Below are 23,079 nucleotides of genomic sequence, written 5' to 3' on the forward strand. Positions count from 1 at the left end.
GCAAAAATCCTGACTATCAATGAAAATATTACTATTTTTAGCTAATCACCGGCACCATGAAATGCCCAAACTGAACCAAAAGAAAAAAAATTATTTTTACCAATGGCGTCCATAGGCGATCTGTCGTAAATATTATTTAAGAAAAAAAAGTACACTACTGTATTTTTTTTTAAATAAATTTTATTTTTTAAATCCTTGTTTAGTTTTGAGCAAACTTGTATTCTTGAGTTTGTTTTTATTTGTATATCTTATTTGGCATAATTATTGTTTCATACACTTAATGCATTTCCAATTTTTTTCTAGATTTCTTTATGTATGATATTCCATTATTCAACTATAAGACATATACTTGTATAAAAAGTATATTATATCCTACAGTGGCATATACAGTAGTGGAAAAATTTAGAGCAATATTTAATAAGTTGCTAAAATAAAATATAAGATGATGACTTTTAGCATAAAATTTCTGTAGATAAAAACATATGGTACTTATAAATGGTTTCCCAATAAAAACTCTTAAATTCTTATCTCGTTTTACCAAGGGACACAAAAAAGAATACTTCAGGGTGGAAAAAAGTAAAGCAACATTTTTGAAATATTTCTCAAAATCATGCAAAATAATTTACTTAGTGTTAGTTTAAACTGATAAGTTGACGGTATTTGGCTGCTTAAAATGCCTCGCGGTAAACATTTATTTGTCGATATTAAAGTGGTCAAAAGCCAGATGGCTATTGCAAAGACATTTAGGTTACATAGATCTATCGTGTCTCGTATAATTAAGCAGTTTCATATAAATAGCGATTTATCTGTTAAGAAAAAGTCAGGGAGGCGTAGAAAAACCACTCCATATACCGATAAACAAATTATCAAAATTGCTAAAAATGAGCCTTTTCTGGGATCCAATAAGATAAAGCACCGCATATCCGAAAAGCTTGGAGTAAAAGTGACTTCGAGGACGGTGAGAAATAGACTATTAGAGGCCAAGTTATTTGCCAGAAGACCTGCCAAAAAACCGCTGCTGTCATAAAAAAATAGACGTTCCCGTTTAAGTTTTGCCAAAACACATCTACATTATACAGAGCATGATTGGAAAAAGGTAATCTGGAGCAATGAATTCAAGTTTTGTTTGTTCAAAAGTGATGGAATTGTGTATCTTAGACGCATTGTCAATGAAAGACTCAACCCCAAGTATACCTGTCCAACAGTGAAACTTGGTGGTGGAGCAGTAATGATTTGGGGATGCTTTTCGGGCTATGGTATGGGCCCCCTGTATAAAATAGAAGGTATAATGGACCGGTTTCAATATAAAGACATATTAGAGAGCCAAATGATTCCATATGCTAATGATGCTATGCCTTTAAGACATTTATTTCAACAGGACAACGATCCCAAGCATTCTTCTCGGTTCGTAAAAGCTTGGTTCAGAAAGGAAAACATTAATGTAATGGAATGGCCTTCACAATCCCCTGATCTCAATCCAGTTGAGAATCTGTGGGACATTTTAGATTCCAAAATCAGAGGAAAATCTTATAAAAACCAACAAGAACTGTTTGAAGCTTTGAAGGAAGCATGGGTAAATATGGATCCAGGGATTATTTCTAAGCTAATAAGATCTATGCCAAAACGTTATGAAGATGTAATTAAGAATAACGGGTACTTTACAAAATATTAACTTATGTTTTTTTTATTTATTAGAAATGAAATAAAAACGAATATTAAAAAATGTTGCTTTACTTTTTTCCACCTAAAAAATAATTTTTTAATACAAAAATACTAAGGACAAGCAAACATGTTTTTTTTTTCTTAATATTAAATTGCTTGTGTAATAATAAATTACTGGAATTAATTTTACTTCTGGCATTACATTCACTGCTTGAAAAAATAAAGTATTTTCAAATGTTGCTCTACTTTTTTCCACTACTATATGTATGTGATATCGGGGTCATTTTATCACATATTTGAGGTGAAGTGATCGAGTGTAAAGACTAGCCATGTAAATCCCTTGTCAATTTTTTTAAATGCCGACATTTTCTCATATGTGTATACAGAAAAAAGTATATAATATGATATTTATTTATTCTACAGTTTAATAAATATGTCTTGACCATATACGGTTGATAAATATACCAATATTTTTAATTTAAAAACTGTATTTTTGAACCTAGATAATGAAAAATTTACTAGAACCAAAAAAAAACTGATTTTTTTTTAAACTTAATTACTTGTCTTAAAAAAACTGAATTTCCACTAATTTGCAATAAAAAAGGCACAACTACTGCAATTTTCATAGCGATACGCATTGCTTTCGAGAAATATAATAGTTTTTTCACGTTTTACTCGGAAACCTTAAGGTTATGTGAGAAAAGTATAGATGCAAAAACTGTATATTTTTTAATCATCTATAATTTTCTTAAAAAGCATTTTTTTCTCAGGCAATTATTTTATGCAAAAAACCCGTTTTTCATTAATCCTTTCCTTAACCCCTCCACCCACACCACTCAACTTACCAGTAAGAAATTGTTTTCCAAAATAATACGCATGAATAACTATCGGTTTCATTGTTAATATCTAATCTAATAACATAAATTGTTAATTTAAATTTAATATAATTGTATATATGTATATTAATAAATATTTAATACAAAAAAAGTGCTATTAGACTGGATATTATGGACGAAAACGGTGATTTTTCAAAAGAATTTCTTACTGGGCGAATGTTTGGGGTGGGTGGAGGGTTTTAAAGGTGGTGTTGATGAAAAATGATATTTTTGCAGAAAATATATAGTCGATATTTAATTGGATAACACTGTTTATTCAAATTTAATATAATTTCATATATAAATATTTAGTATAAAAACAGCGTTATTAGATTGGATAATATGGACCAAAAACAGTGATCAGAAGAGTTTCGTCAAATATTTGCGGTGTAGTAATCGAGTTTAGAAACCACAGTTTAATAGATATACCAAAATAAAAAAATTACTAAAAAATCGTTGAATAAATATATATTTAACGATAATAATATATGATGTGTTGCTTGGGTATGATCGTCAGAAAAAAATATCAATATTGACGGATAATCCTTTGCAGATGACCAAATTTTATTTAGGAACGATACAAATGAATTTACTACGATATTACGACAAATCAAAAGTTTATTAGATTTTAAAGATAGGATTAGCTGAAAATGTGAAAATTAAGAGCAAAAATGTATTAAGTTATCTTGCCGAATATCATTTCTATGAATTTAAAGAGTCTAAAAAGAAGAATAAGGGAGAAACAAGAGGCGAATAGCCAAAGATCACTAGGAAATCAAGTCCAGAGGAGAACTTCCAAAAAGTAAAGAAAAAGAACAGGACGAAGAATAATTAAAAAAAGCGAAAATACAGAAAATATCACTTATTAAAAGCCTTTAAGACTCGAATTATGAATATAGAATAGAGAGCTATTAATAAAACGCACGTTTGCAGACACTTGTTTATTCAGAAATGATGCTAACGATATTAGTATAAAACTAGTTGAATAGTTTAGACGAGATAACCAAACAACGGGAAAGCAAAAAATGAAAAAAAAAGAGTTAAAAAATATATTTAACTGAATACGAAAAGTATTCTCGACAAGAAGCAAGGAGGAAGAGGAGGAGAATAGATCGACCGAGATTACTAAGAGAATCAAATCAATTAAATTCCAGACATGAATTGCAATAATTTAATGGTAAAACTGTAACAAATATCAGAGAAAATTCGAAAAATTGACTTATACTTCAACTGCAGATCTAATTTTCTATGCATAATAATTATCTAAATAATATTAAAGCTAATCACTGGCAGTATCAAACCACCGAACTAAATCGACACGAAGAATGCAAAACAACTGAAGAACTAGAATATGCAGTGAAGAATTATAAAAGACACATTGGTGAAAGCAATAAACGGCTCCAAAGGTTCAAAATACGATCATCAGAAAAAAATTTAAATATCGATAAAGTCCCTTGGCAGATGACACAATTTTATTTAGAAATGATACTGATGAATTTAATAGGATTTTACAGGATCTCCAAAGTTTAAAAGGCTTTAAAATTAGCTGGAAGTGTCAAAATTAGGAGAAAAATGAAATTACATGAAGTTTCCCATTGAAACTACACTCTCAAAGCAGTCGAATAGTCAATTTTGACAATTTTGGTTACCTTATCGAGACTCTAGATTGTATTTAAGGATTTAGAGGGTTTAATAATTATTAATTAGGAAAAATAAAACAAAAAGAACAGAAATATGAATAATAGATAAAATGTAATTCTAAAACTGTGAGAAATATCGTATCATAGAAAATATTAATTTTCGAAGGCCCTTGAGACTCGAATTGCGACTACAGAATAGAATCAATCGATGAAATGCTCGTTTGCAGATGACACTGGTTTATTTAGAAATGATGCTAATAAAATTACTGTAAAAGCAGTTTAACAATAAATTTGGAAGAAAGGAGTAAGAGAATCAATTGGCTGAGATGATTAGGAGAATCAAGTATAAGTTCGGACATGAATCAATGAGCTAAAGGAAAAAAAAATAATGGTAAGACTTGGAAAATTGATTTAAATTGATGCAACTTCAGCTCTAATTTTCTATGAATGGGTGTTTCAATAAGAATTAAATTGCACACCATGTTTGATAGTCATAGAAGTGGACAGAGGGGGTTTAATAATTATAGGAAACGTTGACGATGTTGCACGAGTTTGCTCCTGGTCGTGTCAATTCTCGATTTGGTGACCACAATTGGCCTCCACGCTCTTGTAATTTAACCCCTTTAGACTTCTGGTTGTGGGGTTATCTGAAGTCAGTGACGTTTATGCCAATAAACCTGCAACCATCGAAGCATTTAAAGCCGAAATTAGACGCTATATCGATGAAATAACACATGTATACAATAACGTAATTGAATATTTCGTTAAAAGGGTGCTCATATGCCAGCAAATCCATGGCGGTCATTTAATAATTCCCAAATGTAAATTTTCTAAATCAATAAATATTTCAAAAGATTGCATTGCAGAAACACCCTTTACAATAATTACTTATACAGAAACAATTACCAATTATAAAGAATAAATAATAACGGGATTGATCATAATCGAATGATTTAATTGATGCAAAGGTCATTTGCAGATGACACTGTTTTATACAGAAACGATGCCGACAAAATAATTAATATGATTCTACATGAACGCAAAGATGTCTATTGATTGAGAAAAATGAAAATTAAAAGAGGAATCAAAAATCATAAGTCTAATTAACATTAAGAACTAAGCTATAAAATTAGTTGAAAAACGAATTTGGAGCAGACAATCAAACTGCTGGCAATCTGAGATGATTTCAAATAATTCAAAGGCCTAAAAAAAGAAGAACAAGAAGAAGTGGAGAGGAAAAAGTAGAGAGACAACTGAGTGCAGCGATGAAACACACAATTGATTTAATTGAATACAAAGTGAGTATTTCGATAAATATATAACTATTAAACAAATATAAACTAACGAAAGGCACAAAAAGTTATTCCAGGTCAGGCTTCATTAACTGAACAAACAATTTACAATTTAGAATTTATCAATATGATGAAGCTTGGTGAGAGTGATAGTGATAATGATGATAAAGGCCATGGCTTTTCTAGATATGGTTTTCATAAAAAGACGACTTGTCTTATGGCGACTTTTGTACGTATCTGTTAATTAATTCAGTCCATATAATGAGAACTGAAAAGTTATAGCCCTTTACTACGGCCGAATTCCTTAATATAGTAGGTCCAACCCCAACTCCATAACATTACAATGTATTTTCTGCAAGCAGGACCCAACCCCTTCGTGGAAACATCAGGCAGCGGATAGGAGGCGTTTAAATTTTAATAGCTGCTATTTTTTGATCGGATTAACCCCTTCGTGTCAACTTTTGAAGGCTTTTCGGACCTCTCCCAACTATTGACCCCGGAGTGCCCGCATGCATGACCGCGATTTAAAAGTCACGTAAAAATGCTTTAAAATCGGCCATAAGGGAGGCGTAAACCGAATTTTACAGAAGGTTATATACGTGAAAAGGGTATGCCCTACATAAATTAAACATGATTCAATAATTTGGAAAGTTGGAAATGTGTGACCCAGATAACTATATCGTCGCACTCAGAAAGTAAAGAATAAATCAAATTCTTACAAGCAATTACTGTCAATATAGATTTGCATTCCTCTCCGACAATAATAAATTTTTAAGCGGCAAGTATCATTTACATAGTAATACTTGAAGCACAAAATAAATCATACACACATTTACTCAATGAAAAAGTACACTCAAGGTCAAAAAACTACACCAAACCGGTTTACGGTATAAACAAAGGGCCATTACACTGTGCAGCCGCCATGGTTTTTGACCTCAAATAATGCTCAATTAATTTTAAAGCCGTTTTATCATTTCCTCGGAACATATTATTACCGACTTATTTATTCCAATTTACAGCAGATCCAATGTAAAATTCATCGAAAAGTTCTGTTTTATTACATATATCGGGCTATTGGCGATCCACCCGGTATACGAATGGTTAACCCTGAATTGGTCGTTACCACCAATTTGCTCTGCAATTTGACCTTTGCAGGCCGTGGACTAAAATGGACAGACAACCATCAAGAGCAGAGAGGTTGAATTGGTCGTACCGCTTACCAGGTTTGCTGTTGGTGTTTTTAAGGGTCAATAATAACACAATATGGTTATTTTGGAATATATTGTATAAATTGTTGTTATGTTTAGGAAGTTGGCATAATAAGAAGTGCAAAATTTGTTTTATATTTATTTATATGAATGTTGCCTGATAGTTTTATAGCTTAGATTTGACTTTAACAATTTTATAATACCCTAAGACTATTCATGTCACAAATCTTTAAAAAAAAACTAAAAATTGATATAAGCACAACGAAACAATCCCATTCTTTAGAACATGCCACGCCTTAAAATATACAAAATGCAATATTTTATATTTAGTTTATTACGAGACATACTTTACATAGTTGGTTCTACGGTTACTGTAATAAAATAAAAATGTCAAAATACGTACGCTATAAAACAAATAGGTTTTATATAAGTTTTGCGTTACATAAGCATCCTGAATAGCAACTGCTAAAAATTGAGCTTTAACTTATTTTCAGTTTTAAAAAATAACACCGACAATAATAAAAAAAATTATATTTCATACATTTGTAATCAATCTTAGAGAATGATAATAAAATTGTTTGTACAAAAAATAATAAATGAGAAATTAAATGAGGTAGACACCCAAAAAATAATAAAAAAATACATGGTTTTCAAACCAAGGTTCTCCATCTCAAACCTAATATTTGTATAGAAAATTCTCACCGGTTAGAGCATATACGAAGCCCAAAAATATAAAAACTAAAGGGATGATAAAACTACACAAAAAAATTTATGATTTTCCATTTCAGACTCAACATTCGTAGAATTTGTAACAAAACTATACTCCGTTTGTAGCAAGTATAAAGTAAGACATAAAGCATGATTTAAAAAATTATCAAAAATATAACTTCAGATCCAACATTCGTAGAGGGCAATAAACTTTTACTTTTTGTCGCATAAAACGAGGTAAAAGAAAATTAACATGTACCTAGTAGAAACGCAAAAAAATGAAATTTTACTCTTTTGTAACCAAGGTTCTTTATTTCAGACCCAGTAATCGTATAGAAAATTCTCATCCTTTAGAATATGCCATGCGCCAAAATATAAAAACTGTGGCGAAGAAAAAAGCATATTATGAAGTCGCGATTGGGAAATTAAATGCAGTATAAATTTAAAAAAAAACAGTTGATACCTGTTTACAGTCATGTTTTCCGTTTCAAACTCAATAGTCGTAAAGATTTGTAACAAAACTATACCTTCGGTTGTAAAAAGCATAAAATACGTAAAAACCCAAAAAAGGGTCAAAAAAATTATATTTTATCAGTTTGTAGACATGTTCGCCAATAATATCTAATAACTAATATTTAACGCTGACATAGCAATAAGAGTATATATAAGTAAACGTAACCCATTAAACAGTAACATTAATATAGTGTAAAAGCCTAGTTGCTGTTCATATTAATTGTTCCATAGATTTAAGTACGTTTTTGTAACAATAAAGTTTTTTTAAAGGAACTTCGCCCAGCTGTGTTCTTATTTGGCGCTGCGAACAGGATCGCTCGATTCACTCACTCGCACCACTACCACAGGATCACTCACGATTACTAAACGCACTGTCACTGACTTTTTGCTTCTTCTTACTCTTTAAATGGGACTCTTACTAGATTTTCCGGAGGTTCCGATCGATCACGATTACGGTCCTTAGATTCAGACAGTGTACTAAGATTTAAAAACCACTTCTGCACAACGAAAGATCGATAAAGGGCAGAATCACACTATCCTGTTCGCAGCGCCAAATAAGAACACAGCTGGGCGTTCTAAAGTTCCTTTTAAAAAAACTTTATTGTTACAAAAACGTACTTAAATCTATGGAACAATTAACATCAGATCCAAAAATTATAGATTGGTAATTAAAGTATGGTTTTTTTCCCTTGTACGCATAAAAGTATGTAAAAGGGCAATAAAGAATATAAAACTACGTGAAAATGGGCATTTTATAAATCATGATTGGCAAATCAAATGCTGTAGGCATTTTAAAAAAGACAGTTTACCTGTTTATAGTCAAGTTTTCCATCTAGACTCTTTTGTAAGAGGGTTTTCCAACTCAGACCCAATAGTCAAATAGAAAATTCTAATTTCTGATGAAAAATACGTAAAAAGGCACATTTTAAGAAATTTAATCATGATTGGATAGGAATCCAAAAAAAATACAGTTTACCTGTTTCTAGTGAAGTATTCCATTTCAGATTCAACAATCGCAGATATCTATAACAAAAGTATGCTGTTCGTTTGTAGAAACTATAAAACTACGTAACAAAACACAAATTAACTTACTCCTGATTCAAAAATGAAATGCGCCAGAAATCAAAAATTGATATTTAATTAGTTTGAAGACATGATCGTCCATCTCAGATCCAACAATCAAACAATATAATAACAATCAATAAACGTGCAATTTAGGCTATGTTAAAAAAGTTAAATATAGTAGAAAAATAAAAAAATATTTTACTCTTTTATAAAGGGTTCCTTACAAGGTTCTCCGTCGCAGATGCAATAATTAAGTAGAGAAGGATGAGAACCTTTAAAACATGCCACCCCCAAAAATATACTAAAAATGGAAATGTAAAATTAATAAATAAATACATATAAAAATATTTCTGCTGTAACTGTTACACTTATCAAATTATTAAAACACGTAGGATATGATGAAAACAGGAAGTTATATATAGGCAGATTTGTTAAGAAAGAAATTTTGATCACCCTGTATAAAAGTTCGAATTCAGGTCATTGGATCTGGCTATTCATTAAAAATTGTAATAAAATCAGACTACGCTACACGTCTGTGGTCTACGCTAATGGTTACGTCATAATTAGTATAAGATAAGTAGTACCTGTTAAAGGTGATAACCTGGCAGTGATATTTCGCCATTTTTAAATTCCAGAGTGTTTGTTAAAAATTTTCGAATATAAAAGACGCAATATTTTAAAGTTTTTAAATGAAACACCCAGTATCTTTTTATAACATTAAATTTATCCGTGAAACACTTTAATTTTTTTTCGTAAAATATGTCCTATACCTAAATTATTTACTGTTAATGAAAAAATTGTATTTTTAAATCCTTTTGTTAATACAGACATTAAATAATAATAAATATTAAGATTAAATAAAACTACTAAAACTAAGTATTAATATTGTTATTACTACTTAATACTGTTATCACACACCAAAAGTAACTAAATAACCTAATTTACCCTAAATACTTACTAAAATTAAAAACTATAAAATTGTACTATTTTTAAACAAGCATTACTTAACAAATTGTGTTCAATATGACCTCCCAAATTATGTGCGCAAAATTTTTTTTTTTTGAAAATGAGTCGTCACTGTCATACATACATCTTTCTCAACATAATTGGCGTAACTGTGATTTTCATTTTCACTCGTGGTAGGAGTCGTTTGGTACAATTTTTCTTTCATATGTTCCAACAAGAAAAAATCCACTTTGGTCAGATCGGGAGATCTTGCTGGCCAAGGTACCGATCCACCTCTACATCTAGTGATGTACAAGATTCTTGTTCTTGTCTTGCTTTTTCTTGTTCTTTTTTTTAGACGCAGACAGAAGACAAAATTTACTTAAGCAAGAAAGCAAGAAATTTTGCAAGAAACAAGATTTCTTGCAATAGTTAGTGATAAAAAGAACTATACTGTCAAGTAAGTATTTTTTTTAAATATTATTAATTAAAATGAGTTAAAAAAAAAACAAAATAAATAAACATTAATTTATTCAAAAAATATAAATGAACAAAATGGGTAACAAAATAAAGGTTTATACAACAAAAAAAAAACATGAATATTAAAGATTAAACAACAAACCTTCAACTCTACAGTTATAATACATTTTTTTTTAAATAAACAACACTAGATTACTAGTAAATATATTTTTTATTATTTTTATGGTACTTAGGTACAGTGCTTTCACGATGAAAGAAACAAATTTATTTAAAATTCAGGATTTTGTTATTGTAAAAATTTTGAGATACGTGACTTTTGGGTTTTATCAAGAGTTTTATGCAGATAAAAATTTGTATACAGGATGTACCAAAAAAATATGCAATTTTCAGCATCTTGTAAAAATTTTGAAAATTTTGACAAAAATATGACATCAATCATATAACACATCAAAATTTTTAAAATAAGTCTCACTAATAAAATTTAGGACTTTGTAATACTTTTTTTTCGACACCGAAATTGGTATACAACATTTTAACTGCAAAAACGCGCAAAAAAAGTCGACGTGCCCAAATTTTAAATAAATTAGTTCCTCTCATCGTAAAAGCACTTTATAATGAAATAACTAGATATTCTTCCATGAATTAAGGCACAAAAGACACCTGGCTGATTCAGAGTTTAGCCTATTTCGATGTTTTCTAATTACTAATGATGCCTTTGAGAAGAGTCTCTCTGGGGAACTGATGTTGCCATAGTACTTAAAATGTCCTTTGCCATTTTGGATAAGTTGGGGTAAGAAAATTCCTGTTTATGCCACCATTCGAGAATATTTGTATTTTCTTCTGCCCTCTTAGAAGATAAATATTCGTCAATTTCCTGCCACCAGATAGGTAATAAACATAGGTCTTCTTGAGATGTATTAAAAATTTTTCCAAAATCCAAATCGAAGTCATCGTCATCATCATAATTATTGCCTTGAATATATGTAGATGTACTAGGTTTTGAAAAATCTGGATTAATCCTCTTTGATTTGTCCTCGATTACAGTATAATAGTTATTTTTGTAAATTTCTTCAAATTTTTTCACAGCAGCTTCCTCTAAATCTTTGCCCCAATCTGCAAACGAAAAAGCTTCTTTTTTTAGACGCGGATCCAAAATAAGGGAAACGCAATATATCCAGTTGGTTTTTTTATAATGTTTTAAAATTTTGTCCCTGGCCTTTTGTAGAGCTAAAATAAATTTTTCATCTATGGGGCTTCGATCCATGACCATTTTTGTAGTTTATCAACTAGTAGGTTTATACCAACTATAACCATTGATAAAGTTCAATATTGGTCTCCCCCAAGTTTATCAGACAAACTTTTAGAAGGTTTTAACAAAGGTTATTTTACAAGATTTTCTATCAAAAGCCATGTTTGTTCGTCAATTTTATATTGAGCAAAATCTTTATTTGTATCACACATAATAGTTAAAGGAACCTTATAGTTTAAAGCCCAGTTAAGCATTTCGTAAGTCGAGTTCCATCTCGTTTTCACATCAATTATTGGTGATGAGTTTTTTAAATTTACTGTGCTACAACATAACTTAAATTTGTTTTGTTGTTGTTCAGATTCTTCATCTGTGCTAAATTCGTCCTCACTATTGGACTCATTGTCTATGCAATTATTGCCATTATTTATAACTTTTATTAAGTCTTGAACAGCTAAATTTAAAACATGAGCAAAACAGATAAAGTGTATATTTTGTTGCTCTAGACCCTCAGTACCACTTATTAAGAGTTATTAGGAGTTTTTGTTAGGGATTTGTTTCAATATCTGTTGTTTTTTGTTTCAATCACCGAATAAAATAAGTTAGTGAGTGATTCCCCGAAAAAAGCAAGAACAAGAAGTGCAAGAAGTCTTGCAAGACAAGAAGTAGTTTAACTTCTTGTTTTGTTTAGCAGGACAAGACAAGAAGTTGCCGAGCAAGACAAGAAATCTTGCTTTTTACATCACTATCTACATCCATCGATTATCAAAGTTCTCATTTAAAAAATTTCATAGGGCTTGACTATATTATGATGAGCTAAAACCAAATCTTTTCTCGGACATGATCGGGCAATGCTTTAAAAGGGATATTTAAATCATTTTGCAAAAAGTTAAGATATATTTCACCTGTAAGATGACCATTAAATAAATGCGGTCCAATAACCTATTGCCCTATAATGCAATCTCAAACAATAAGCGACTATCTGGATTGGTGATGAATTTCTCTAGTAAAAAAATTAATTATTAGTGAAATAATAATGAAAATTGTGCTTATTAACACTGCCATTACTATTAAATGTAACTTCGTCTGAAAAGAAGCACCAGATCAAGAAGTTCAGACTGATGTATCCTATTTTGTGCCCAAAAGCGATGACAAAAAGCGATCCTATGGTTGTAATTGTTGCAATAATTGAATATGGTAAGAATACAATTTTTCGCTTTACACCATACGAAAAAAAGGAAACTCGTGAGCTGTTTACTGCGTTTTTGAGGATCCTCAATAATACTTAAAATTACTGCCATCTTGTTTTCACTTGCAACTTGCTTCACCCGTTCGCATGTTTTTCATACATTACATTTCCCGTTCTTTTGAATTTGATCTTTAGATTTTCCAAACACTTGTGGTTGTGAATATATTCTTTCAAGATACAGTTGATTATAAATCCTAGATGCTAAAAGAGTATTTCTTTTAGCAGATTCCAGAGCATATATATATATCATATCAATAACTTCCTTATTCAGAAAATTCTTTACGAATAATTAAAAATCTTAGTAAATTTAATAAATATTTATATTGGACCAAACAATTTTTTTCCAAGCAATCTTGACAAAAATTTTTATGCTAACCTTACGAAGAACTCAAGATATCTTAAAAAATAAATTACTTACGTCTAGGACATTTTATGAAAAAATTAAGGTATTTCAGAGACAAATTAAAAAAAAAACTAAATACTACATATTTGATTTTGGTAAATTTGAAATTTTTAAATACTTTGTCATACAAAAATAATAAAATATCACTGCCAGTCCTTAACAGGTATCTTAGACTCAGTGTAGTACAAATTGCATAAGTCTAGGTTAAATTAGTAGTTAGTTACAATGTTTTAAATGAACTTTCTAAAAGACAAAAAATGTATAAAAATTTAACTAATGCAAGCTAATTTTAAAATTCTTATATCAAAGTCAAGCTCTCTTTTTGCCTAATAATTTTGTGACCAGGCGCTCCATTAAACAAAAAAAATTAATTTTTGATTTAGGCCAAAGTAAAATGCTAAAAATAATTTTACCATAAAATACTCAGAAATTGTTCTTTTCCTTTATATACCTCAGACACTTTTATTTTTTTCTCATTTAACCAAGCTTTATTTTTTTTTTTGAACATTAGACTACTACTATAAATCTACACTCGCCGGCACAAAATTCCGCCACCCTGAAATATTAGCCAAGTTTGATGTTTTATAAATTTTTTATTTTTTATCAGATTCTCACGATTTTGCCATCAGTTTTTAGATACATTTGTTGTGATTTTTTTTAAATCATTTTGTAAAGTAGCATTTTTCGATTAGGCTATATTATACAGGAGTAAAACAAACTGTTGTTTTTTCTCGTAATTTCAAAAGACCCTGCAGGAAAATTAAGGTGGATAATTCTGTTTACATACTGTTCCTTGTAATCTTTGATATATTCTAAACATTTTGATTTTTGATTCATTCCATTTTCTCATTTCTGCTGCGAGCTGCAAATTTTTTATTAAAACGCTGATTTGAAGCGTATTTTTATTAGGAGAAACAAACACTAGGTATAGACTATATATCATAAAGTTAATTAAAAAAAAAACAATTTTAATAGCGTGCATTTCCTCCTCTTGCAGCAATAAAAGCTTGCAGTCTTCGCGGCATCGAATGAATAAGGTTCCTTATTCTTTCTTGAGGAATAGCCTCATATTCTTCGATCAGCGCTATAGCCGTAAGTCTTGCAAGGTTTGTGGTTGTACAGGACGACGGCGAACGGCCCTTTTAAGTTGATCTCAAAGATGTTCTATTGGGTTGAGATCCGGGCTACATGCGGGCCATTCCAATCTTGGGAGTCCAACTTCATCCAGATATTCGCTCACTACATGTGCAACGTGAGGTCTAGCATTATCATGCATTAATGTAAATTGGTTCCCAATGAATGGAGTAAATGGGACAACAACTTCTTGAAGGATTTCCTCAATGTAACGGTGGGCGGTTAGAGCTCCATTTTCAATAAATACAAGATTGGTGCGTGCTTCGGTAGAAATACCCGCCCAAATCATGACTGAACCGCCACGACATGAGATTTGTTCTGAAATGGTGCAGTCAGCATATCTTTCATTTCTACGTCTGTATACCCGCTCACGACCATCCGGCGTCCTTAAACAAACCCTGGATTCATCTGTGAATAGTACGTTTGCCCACTGTTCTAGAGTCCACTCAAAATGCGATCTTGCAAACCTCAGTCGCTGTTGTCGATGCCGAGGAAGTAATTGTGGACATCTTGCTGGCCTTCGTGGATAAAGTCCAGCTTCTGCTAATCTTCTACGTATCCATACTTCTTATATACATACGTGGATATGTATGGATATATACTTATATATCCATACATATCCACCTTAATTAACCTACAGGGTCTTTTGAAATTACGAGAAAAAACAACAGTTTGTTTTACTCCTGTATAATATAGCCTAATCGAAAAAAGCTACTTTACAAAATGATTACTACTTCACAACAAATGTATCTAAAAACTGATGGCAAAATCGTGAGAATCTGATAAAAAATAAAAAATTTATAAAACCTCAAACTTGGCCAATATTTCAGGGTGGCGGAATTTTGTGCCGGCGAGTATATTATACTTAGTACAACACTCTTGACCATGATATCTTTTTTATGTTTATACTGTTTTGTTTAATGTCAAGAGAAAACTTAGAGAGAGTTATTTTTCAATTTTTTCTTAAATAGACGAAAAAAACCATTCTGCTTGAAAAATATCCTGCAACCGCTCGTGTCCTCGTCACTAAAATAAGTACATGGAATATGATTCAATCATATACTAAACCATAATAAAATACTAAATTATCATATTATTATAAATAAATGATTCTCAAAACCATTTATAACAAACAATAAACTTTACAATCAATGATGTCATTAGTAAATTGCCTGCCACTAATTAATATTTTCCCCTTGCCGTTTCCTCCATGCATCGGACACAATATATGGAGACGTATAAATAAAAATTTCAGGGACGCCGATCCTTTCTAAACTTAAACTAAAAAAAAACGATTTTATGCACATAAAACAAATAAACGTGGGGAAACATGATTTAAAAAAAAATTCACAGACGATTAGTCAAAACAGAGATTATTAGTTCTCGGAAGCTTGTTGCATTCACTTTTAACGGTTTTAATTAAGCCGAATAATAAAAGGGACCACAAAAAGTCTAACTTCTTAATATGTTTTCAAAAATAACATCAAATTTCAATTTGGAGTGGATGCGGCGACATCTGGCGGTGAAGCGACAATCTACTGAAATGGTGAAGGCCCCCTTAAGCGTCAAATAAAGCAGTAGCCATTAAAAAGTAAAAATGGGCATGCGGATCGATATACGTATGGTTTAGGACGCCTTCACCAATATATCAGGTAACTTGCTAAATTTGCATCCCACTGCAGACAAACTTTCATAGATCATGTCAAATTACTGTTAATAGGCATAAACACCATGATTATAATAATAATAATAATGTTTTTTTAATTAATAAATTCCAAGTATATCGTTGTTGGCAGTAAATATAAGGCATTTATTTAGATTTAGATTCAACACATGTATTATACCTCTTGCAGAGTTCTATTTATATACCATGTTTGTTGATGTTTAGCTTTAGAGACGCTTCTACATAAATTTTGATCGTTTTCGCTGAAAATATTTTAAATATAATTTACGTGAAAGTTTGACCTACATGTATTTACCCTAGGTACATATAGAGGCTGTTAAATTATTGATAAGAATCAGCTGTTATCACATGATCACAATGTAAATAGAATATTCTTATTTAAAAAGAAAACACGAAAGAATGGAGAAAAACATCTGCCATGATATTCTGATATTCTGGATATGTTTCCTTTATATACAATTACTTGTATTCTCCAGACTTTTCATTTCATTCTCAAACATGATTTGAATCTTACTACTTACTACTACTTTTATATTACATTAGATAAGTGGTTTGCACCCATAGAACTACTTAGTTGTATTCGTTAGATGTAAGTCACTATGCTGGCCTTTTCTTTAAGAAATTTGTCTAATATGGTTTTGAAAGTATTTTTGCACTCACAAGATCGGGAAGAAAGTTCCAAGCACTAACAACTCTGCTGGTGAAGAAGGTTTTCTTTGCAGGATTGGAAATTTTTCTGTTTGAAGTGCCCTCTAGACATGTCTGTGGTTGGTAAGTTAATTGTTACTTTTGGAGCTTCATCATAATTGCCATGGAAGATTTTATTAGTTTCTATGAGATCTCCTCTTTGTCTTCTTTCTTTCATAGTTGTTCAATTAAATAGCTCTAATCTACCCTCGTATGCCGTAAGCCTCTAGTTAATAAGAAATCTGCTCGCTCTTTCTGGGACTCTGCCAAGAGTCCTGTAGAGTGCTGTACAGCTCTTGGCAGAGCGCTACTCACATTTTGGTCTGATAAATGTTACATACATTTTTCTTATGAAAGCTAGAGATTTATTGCAATATGCTCTCCCTGTAAGATAGATGAGAGAAATAGCTTTTTTTACCATTTAAGCTAAGTGATTATTTTTAGGTTCTATTCTGTCATTGCAATGTCTAAGTCTCTTTGCTCATTTACAGCTGATATCTCTGTATTGTTGATATTGTAAATAATTTGTTAGTTGCCTTCACCTACATGCAAAATAATGCATTTGTTGGTGTTGAGTTTCTCAAGCCAGTCTTCCGTCCAGGATTCTAGGTTTCCTATGTCGGCTTGTCAAAATCAGTCAATGGATTACAGTAAACCTTCCTGTCAGTTGTAGTCTAGATAAAGCACGTCTATTGGTTGCCCATTATATTGCTTGTGTCCAGTCATTCAGTCAGGTAAGTAAGTATGTAGTTGTTAAGTGGTGAGGCAGGAAGCCATGGTTCTGAGTCATGATTCGGATTTCTAGAAAAAAGGACGTTAAAGCTTTTGTAGTGATTTTTTCTAGGTTTTTGCTGAGCGAGCATATTAGGCTGATTGGCCTTATTTTAGTAGTATATATTCGTTCCCTTTCTTGTATATTGGTATTACATGTGTTGTCAGATATATTCCATTTGTTAGAGTGTTGCTTTCTTCTCTTGTATATATTAATTAATTGCATTTTTTTAATATTGGTGAACTCTCAAACATAGTACTAGTGGAGTGCTAAGGTCCTAGTTAGAACGAGTCTGAATTCCTTTGTTGGGATAAGTATTATTCTTAAAATAGTTTTCATGTTTCCCAATGAATATCAGTTATTTATAGATGTATAGCGAGAAGATTGGCATTATTTTGAAATTAGCAAATAAGGAACCTGCGTGAGTTCTCCACTCAGCACCATTAATTATACGTATTACGTATGCATTTTTGCAATAGTAATAGTCTAATAATCTCGAAGAATTATCCCACAATAATACCGTGAGAGTCGACTTATACCATGGAGGCTAACTTATTGGTCAAATAATTGATATGACTGGACCAGCCCAGCTTAAAATTTACACTAATATCTAAAAATTTTTTAAGATCGTGCATTAATTTATTATAGAATGATGATTAGTTCGAACCAGGTATTACTTAGGATTGTGATTGATTACGCGCGGGATTCGAAGAATGTTAAGGGCTGATTTTTGGAGGTTGAGTATTAAGCAGTTCATGGCATACCTTTCTTAAAACCTGGATGAGTCGATATTTGCAATCTGTGGTAGTTAACAAAGGAAAAATTGTAGCTCTAAAATTATTATAGTTACAGATCTTTTAGATAAAACGTATTTAAAATTGAATAAAAAATTTTAGTTTAAAGTAACTAGTCACAATTTTTTTTTCTAAGAATAAAACATATTTTTTTACATTTAGGCTAAACACTCTACACAACATACTTCACAATACTTCATCTTCAACATCGAGCATTATTACAACTTATTCCGTAACATGGGCCACACTTTGGAGAGCAGCTAATGCCTAATTTATTGCACGAGCAGTTCCGCCGGCACGCACTTTCTTTGCAATTACAAGATACTTGTTTTAAAAAATTTGCAGGTGCTATTTGTTATACTGTTTTCATGGGAGAAAGCTCATCATTATCACCTTTTTATCAAACCCTCTTTAGTAGGATCAATGGCATTATTCAGCCGTTCTTGAACCTTATATATGTACTACTAAATTAAAACTTTACCTCGAAGTTACTTTAGCTCTTGAATCAATTGATAATTTTTCTTTAAAGTTGACATGCAAACAGGCTTTTTTGCTTTTGGTAAAAAAAAATTTGGTATCAGATCCTGAAATTGCATGAAAAAATAAAATTATATCTAACAAGGCCAAGCCACATTTGTAACCTTATATCATTTTCCAGCTTTTCCAGGGCGAAGAAAATACAAATTAAAAAAACCAAACCCATTATATCGATGTCTTCAGAAACAAGGGTAACAAACTCATTTTTAGAGCAAAGCTCTACAGCTGTCCGACAAATTAAGACATTTGTATCTCTTTCAGCCTAACGAGTAGTTATTCCTTTTTAAGAAAAGTTTTTTTTAATAGAGCAATTATAATTTATGTTTGTTTTCGTTATTTCTCAAAAATTTTTACTGGGTGCAAGGAATTGCTGTATCCAGCAGATTTGTTTGGGTCGTACACCATTGATAACATCAACCATGCGGATTTGTTTTGGTCGTAATTTTTGTAACTATAACCTCTTTCGTCGAAAACTGTGATTCGTTATGAATAAACTATCTAACTTCTGTATTTTGTGCATATTTCCCTGTAGGTGGCCAGTTTTCGCCAAACTACTTTATGTAAAAGTAGCCCTCCATCTAAAACATACATTGAATTTCTAGGCGTCTTCTCTTCTTGCGCAACAAAAAATTTTTGTATACATATCAAAAAACGTATTTTGCAAACTTTGATGTTTTGAGTGGTTTCAGTGCGTTTTTTTAATTAATATTAAAACTAAAAACTCCCATTTTGCTGAAAAATGATGAAGAAATCTGAAGTGTGTCATACATATATTGGGAAAAAGGAAATTAAAATCGTTCCTTTTTTTCACCTAACTCGCCTATTAGGTGTCAATGGTCAAATGATGTGATCCTTCTAGGTTAAGCTAGAATTTAGCTTTTTTCCGTTATTTCTTTTACGAAAATATTAATAAAAATGTGTAATTAGGTATATTAATATAATCTAGCAAATTTATTGCTTATTAGAACCCGAAATGCCTCAAAAATAATGTGTGCAAAAATGAAGGTAGTGTCTGGTCGATATCCAGCAACCAAATCGAGAACGCAGCATATGTCGTTTGCCAGCAACATATTTATAGTCCGCGCCCACTGTTACTTAATCAATATAATGCCGGTATCTCCTGGAATTACAAAGAAGTATTAATAATTTTTTGTCTAGATATTAACAATGAATAACTTAATCGGTTTATAGCGGGTATAAACCTCAACAAACTCGTTTTTTGTCAAAAATTAATTAAAAGATTAACTTCCAAAGGATTTGAATGAAACTTTTTTCTAAAAGGATTTGAACTGGTTGCAAGCCTCTTCAAACGAAATTATTTGGTTAAAATTTATTGAGATAGATATTATAAATGGCTATAACTGCCAAAGGATAAAGATAAAACTTTTACTTATTGCGGTTAAGAGTTAGGGTAAGGTATCCTAATTTGGACCACTTTTCAAACATCTATTGTATTACACATGGTAATAAATATTTCAAAATTTTATTATAAAAATCATTTACTAAGTACTGTTTATATTCCAAAAATTCACAAATAATAGATACATAGTACTTTATAATATTTTATTTTTCAAATGAAAAAAATATAAACAAAAGTCCAATTTGGGATACCGGTATCCTTAATTGGACCATTAGCGCACTAAATTGGACCGATGTTAAAGCCTATATTTAAACATGAGGAACGCGAAAAAAGATAAAAAATCTTTATTATTATGTAATATTAAAAATCATAATCTTAAGTTTTACAGTTTGAACAATAAAATATCTTAGTTTTTAGCGATACATTGACACATTTTGCATGAAACCAAATTTTACATTTAAGACACTGGATCATTTCTTCGACTGATTCAGACTCGCATATTTCACAATACCAGCTGTCCGATTTGGAGCTAAATAAGAGGAGCCTAATTTTGCTACCTTTTCTCACACTAATCTTTGAAAATCTCATCACTAATCTTTGAAAATTTTAAAGTAGTTTTAACCGATTTTGCTTTAGATGGCTTAGCTCTTGCTTCAAGTTCGTTTTTGTACGGGGAACTAGTCAATTCAACTGCGTCCTGGGTGCGGCAAACTTTTGATGATTTTGATTTTTTTATAGGTAACGGCGAAATATCCTGGACTGAAATATTTAGGGAAGTTAATGCTGCTCTCTTCGTTCGTAATCCTTGCGACCTTACGACTTGCGCCAATGGAATATTATCTTCTTCAGAAGAGGATGCCTTCTGTTGGGATTCATGGTTAGAGTTTGATGCACTGTCAAACATCATTGAAGCTGCAAAATCAGATTCTTTAAAAACATTTTCATCTATAGACCAAATGCCACTAGCACGAAAAGCGTTCTGTGCGTTTCTCTGTTGCAGCAAGCCCATAAGCCTCTCCAATTATCCCGGAAACCTGAAACATTGATACAGTTCGACCCACGTTATTTCGCAACCATTTTTAAATGCATTGTCCATAAACATTTTGAAAGGCTCTGAAGAATCCAACATCCAACGGTTGGAGTCTGTGTGTTGTGTGACTTGGTAACTGCAACAACCTAATTCCATTATCCCTGGCAATTTGTAGAGCTTTTAGGTTTTTGCTGTGGGTGCTGTGGCCGTCCAACAATAACAAAACAGGGGCCTCAGGGCTTGGCTTAACTGTTTCAATGAAATGTTTAAGCCATGTCACAAAAAGATCGCTACTGATATATCCAGTATCGCTAATAGTGACAATGCTGCCAGGCGGAGCACCTAATGAAAGTTCCTCTTGAAAACGTTTCCTCTTAAAAATTATCATGGGTGGTACAAACTGCCCTGCTGCACTTGCACAACAAACCACAGTAGTATTTGCCCCCCTCTCTCCACTAGAAATGCTCCCAATTTGATGTTTTCCCTTCTTGGCTAATATTTTCTGACATTGCCGTTGTACGGTTGAGCAGCCTGTCTCGTCGACGTTGAATATGCGTGTGGTGGTCAATTTATCCTCTTCACAGATTTTTTTTAAAAGTTCATAGAATTTATTATCTCGTACTTTGCTAAATCCTGCAGCCCTTGCCATTGATGTTTTCTCCGGCTGCCGTAACGATATTTCTTTATGTCTTGACATGAAACCATAATACCACTTTTTGCCTGCCATACGTTTATCTGTGTTGAAATTGTGTTTCAAATTGTTTCTTGTTGCCAATTCAAATGCCAGTTTGCGGACGTCTCGTATGCCCATCCCGAACATTCGCTCTTCGAAAATCAAAATATGCCTAGCCAATTCTGCTTCAACTTCTTCATTAAATACACTAAACCTGCCCATTTTTTTAATTGAATTATTTGCCCGTTTGTTATTCTCTTCGAGATGTCTTTTTAGTGTAACTTTAGGTACTTTAAACAACCTTGCACATTCATTATGCCCATAAGAACCATTACGAAAAGCGGAAATAGCACTGCTTAAATCTTCTGTGCTCCACTTGCCGTATTTACCACGTGATGACATTCTGAAAAAAAAATATTAAGAACTAAGTAAATGGAAGTGGTTGCCTAAATTGGACCGGTCCAATTTACAAGTCAATTGCTGTCCAATTTAGGAACCTCGTTCTCAAAACTAAACAATATCAAATTTCACCCACAACGGATTTTACCAATTTGGAGGTTAGGTCACTAAAATAACCCCTAAACTATGGCCTCTTTAATGAATCTTGAGAAATAATGATATTATAAATGTTGTGATTACTTACTTGAACGGTAAGTACTAGTATATTTGTATCGGAAGTTAAAAAATCACGAAAACACTAATATTTCCTCAACCGTTGTTTACAGACGCACACGTGTTGAAACTCTTAACAGTTTTCGAGGTGTAGTTTTAGTTGGCATTGACAGATGGCGCCACTTGTTGTCGGTTTGCTCAAATCTTCAAAGGTCCAATTTAGGAGCCGGTCCAATATAGGCAACCCTACCCTATAGCTCTTTATATTTTTTAACATCTAACAATTCAATAATTTTTTACCAAAAAACGTTTGTTTGTAGAGTTTTGCAACCATCTCAAATGCGTTTAGACATTTATTATATATTATAGAAAAAAGATTAATTCAAATCCTTTGGGAGCTTTTCTCATTTCCTTAACATAACATTCGATTTTCTACTAAATTTTCACAAAAAAAAACTTTAGTTTGTAGAGGTTTATAACTACTATAAATCGATTTAGTTATTGATTGTT

The 23,079-nt window shown here is 31.6% G+C and overlaps 1 protein-coding gene across 1 annotated transcript; it reads right to left on the reverse strand.

The window, feature by feature from the left end:
• Positions 1 to 21,333: 21,333 nt before the first annotated feature.
• LOC126737631 (uncharacterized) lies at positions 21,334 to 22,359 on the reverse strand. Its single transcript, XM_050442606.1, has one exon. The coding sequence runs from the start codon at positions 22,357 to 22,359 to the stop codon at positions 21,334 to 21,336; it is 1,026 nt and encodes a 341-aa protein (XP_050298563.1).
• Between the last annotated feature and the right edge of the window lie 720 nt (positions 22,360 to 23,079).

Source organism: Anthonomus grandis, chromosome 6, assembly GCF_022605725.1.
Source record: "Anthonomus grandis grandis chromosome 6, icAntGran1.3, whole genome shotgun sequence".
Lineage (NCBI taxonomy): Eukaryota > Metazoa > Arthropoda > Insecta > Coleoptera > Curculionidae > Anthonomus > Anthonomus grandis.

Bases quoted from the DNA above. Each gene is read 5' to 3' on its own strand.
- LOC126737631 (XM_050442606.1), bottom strand. From the start codon at position 22,359: ATGTCATCACGTGGTAAATACGGCAAGTGGAGCACAGAAGATTTAAGC.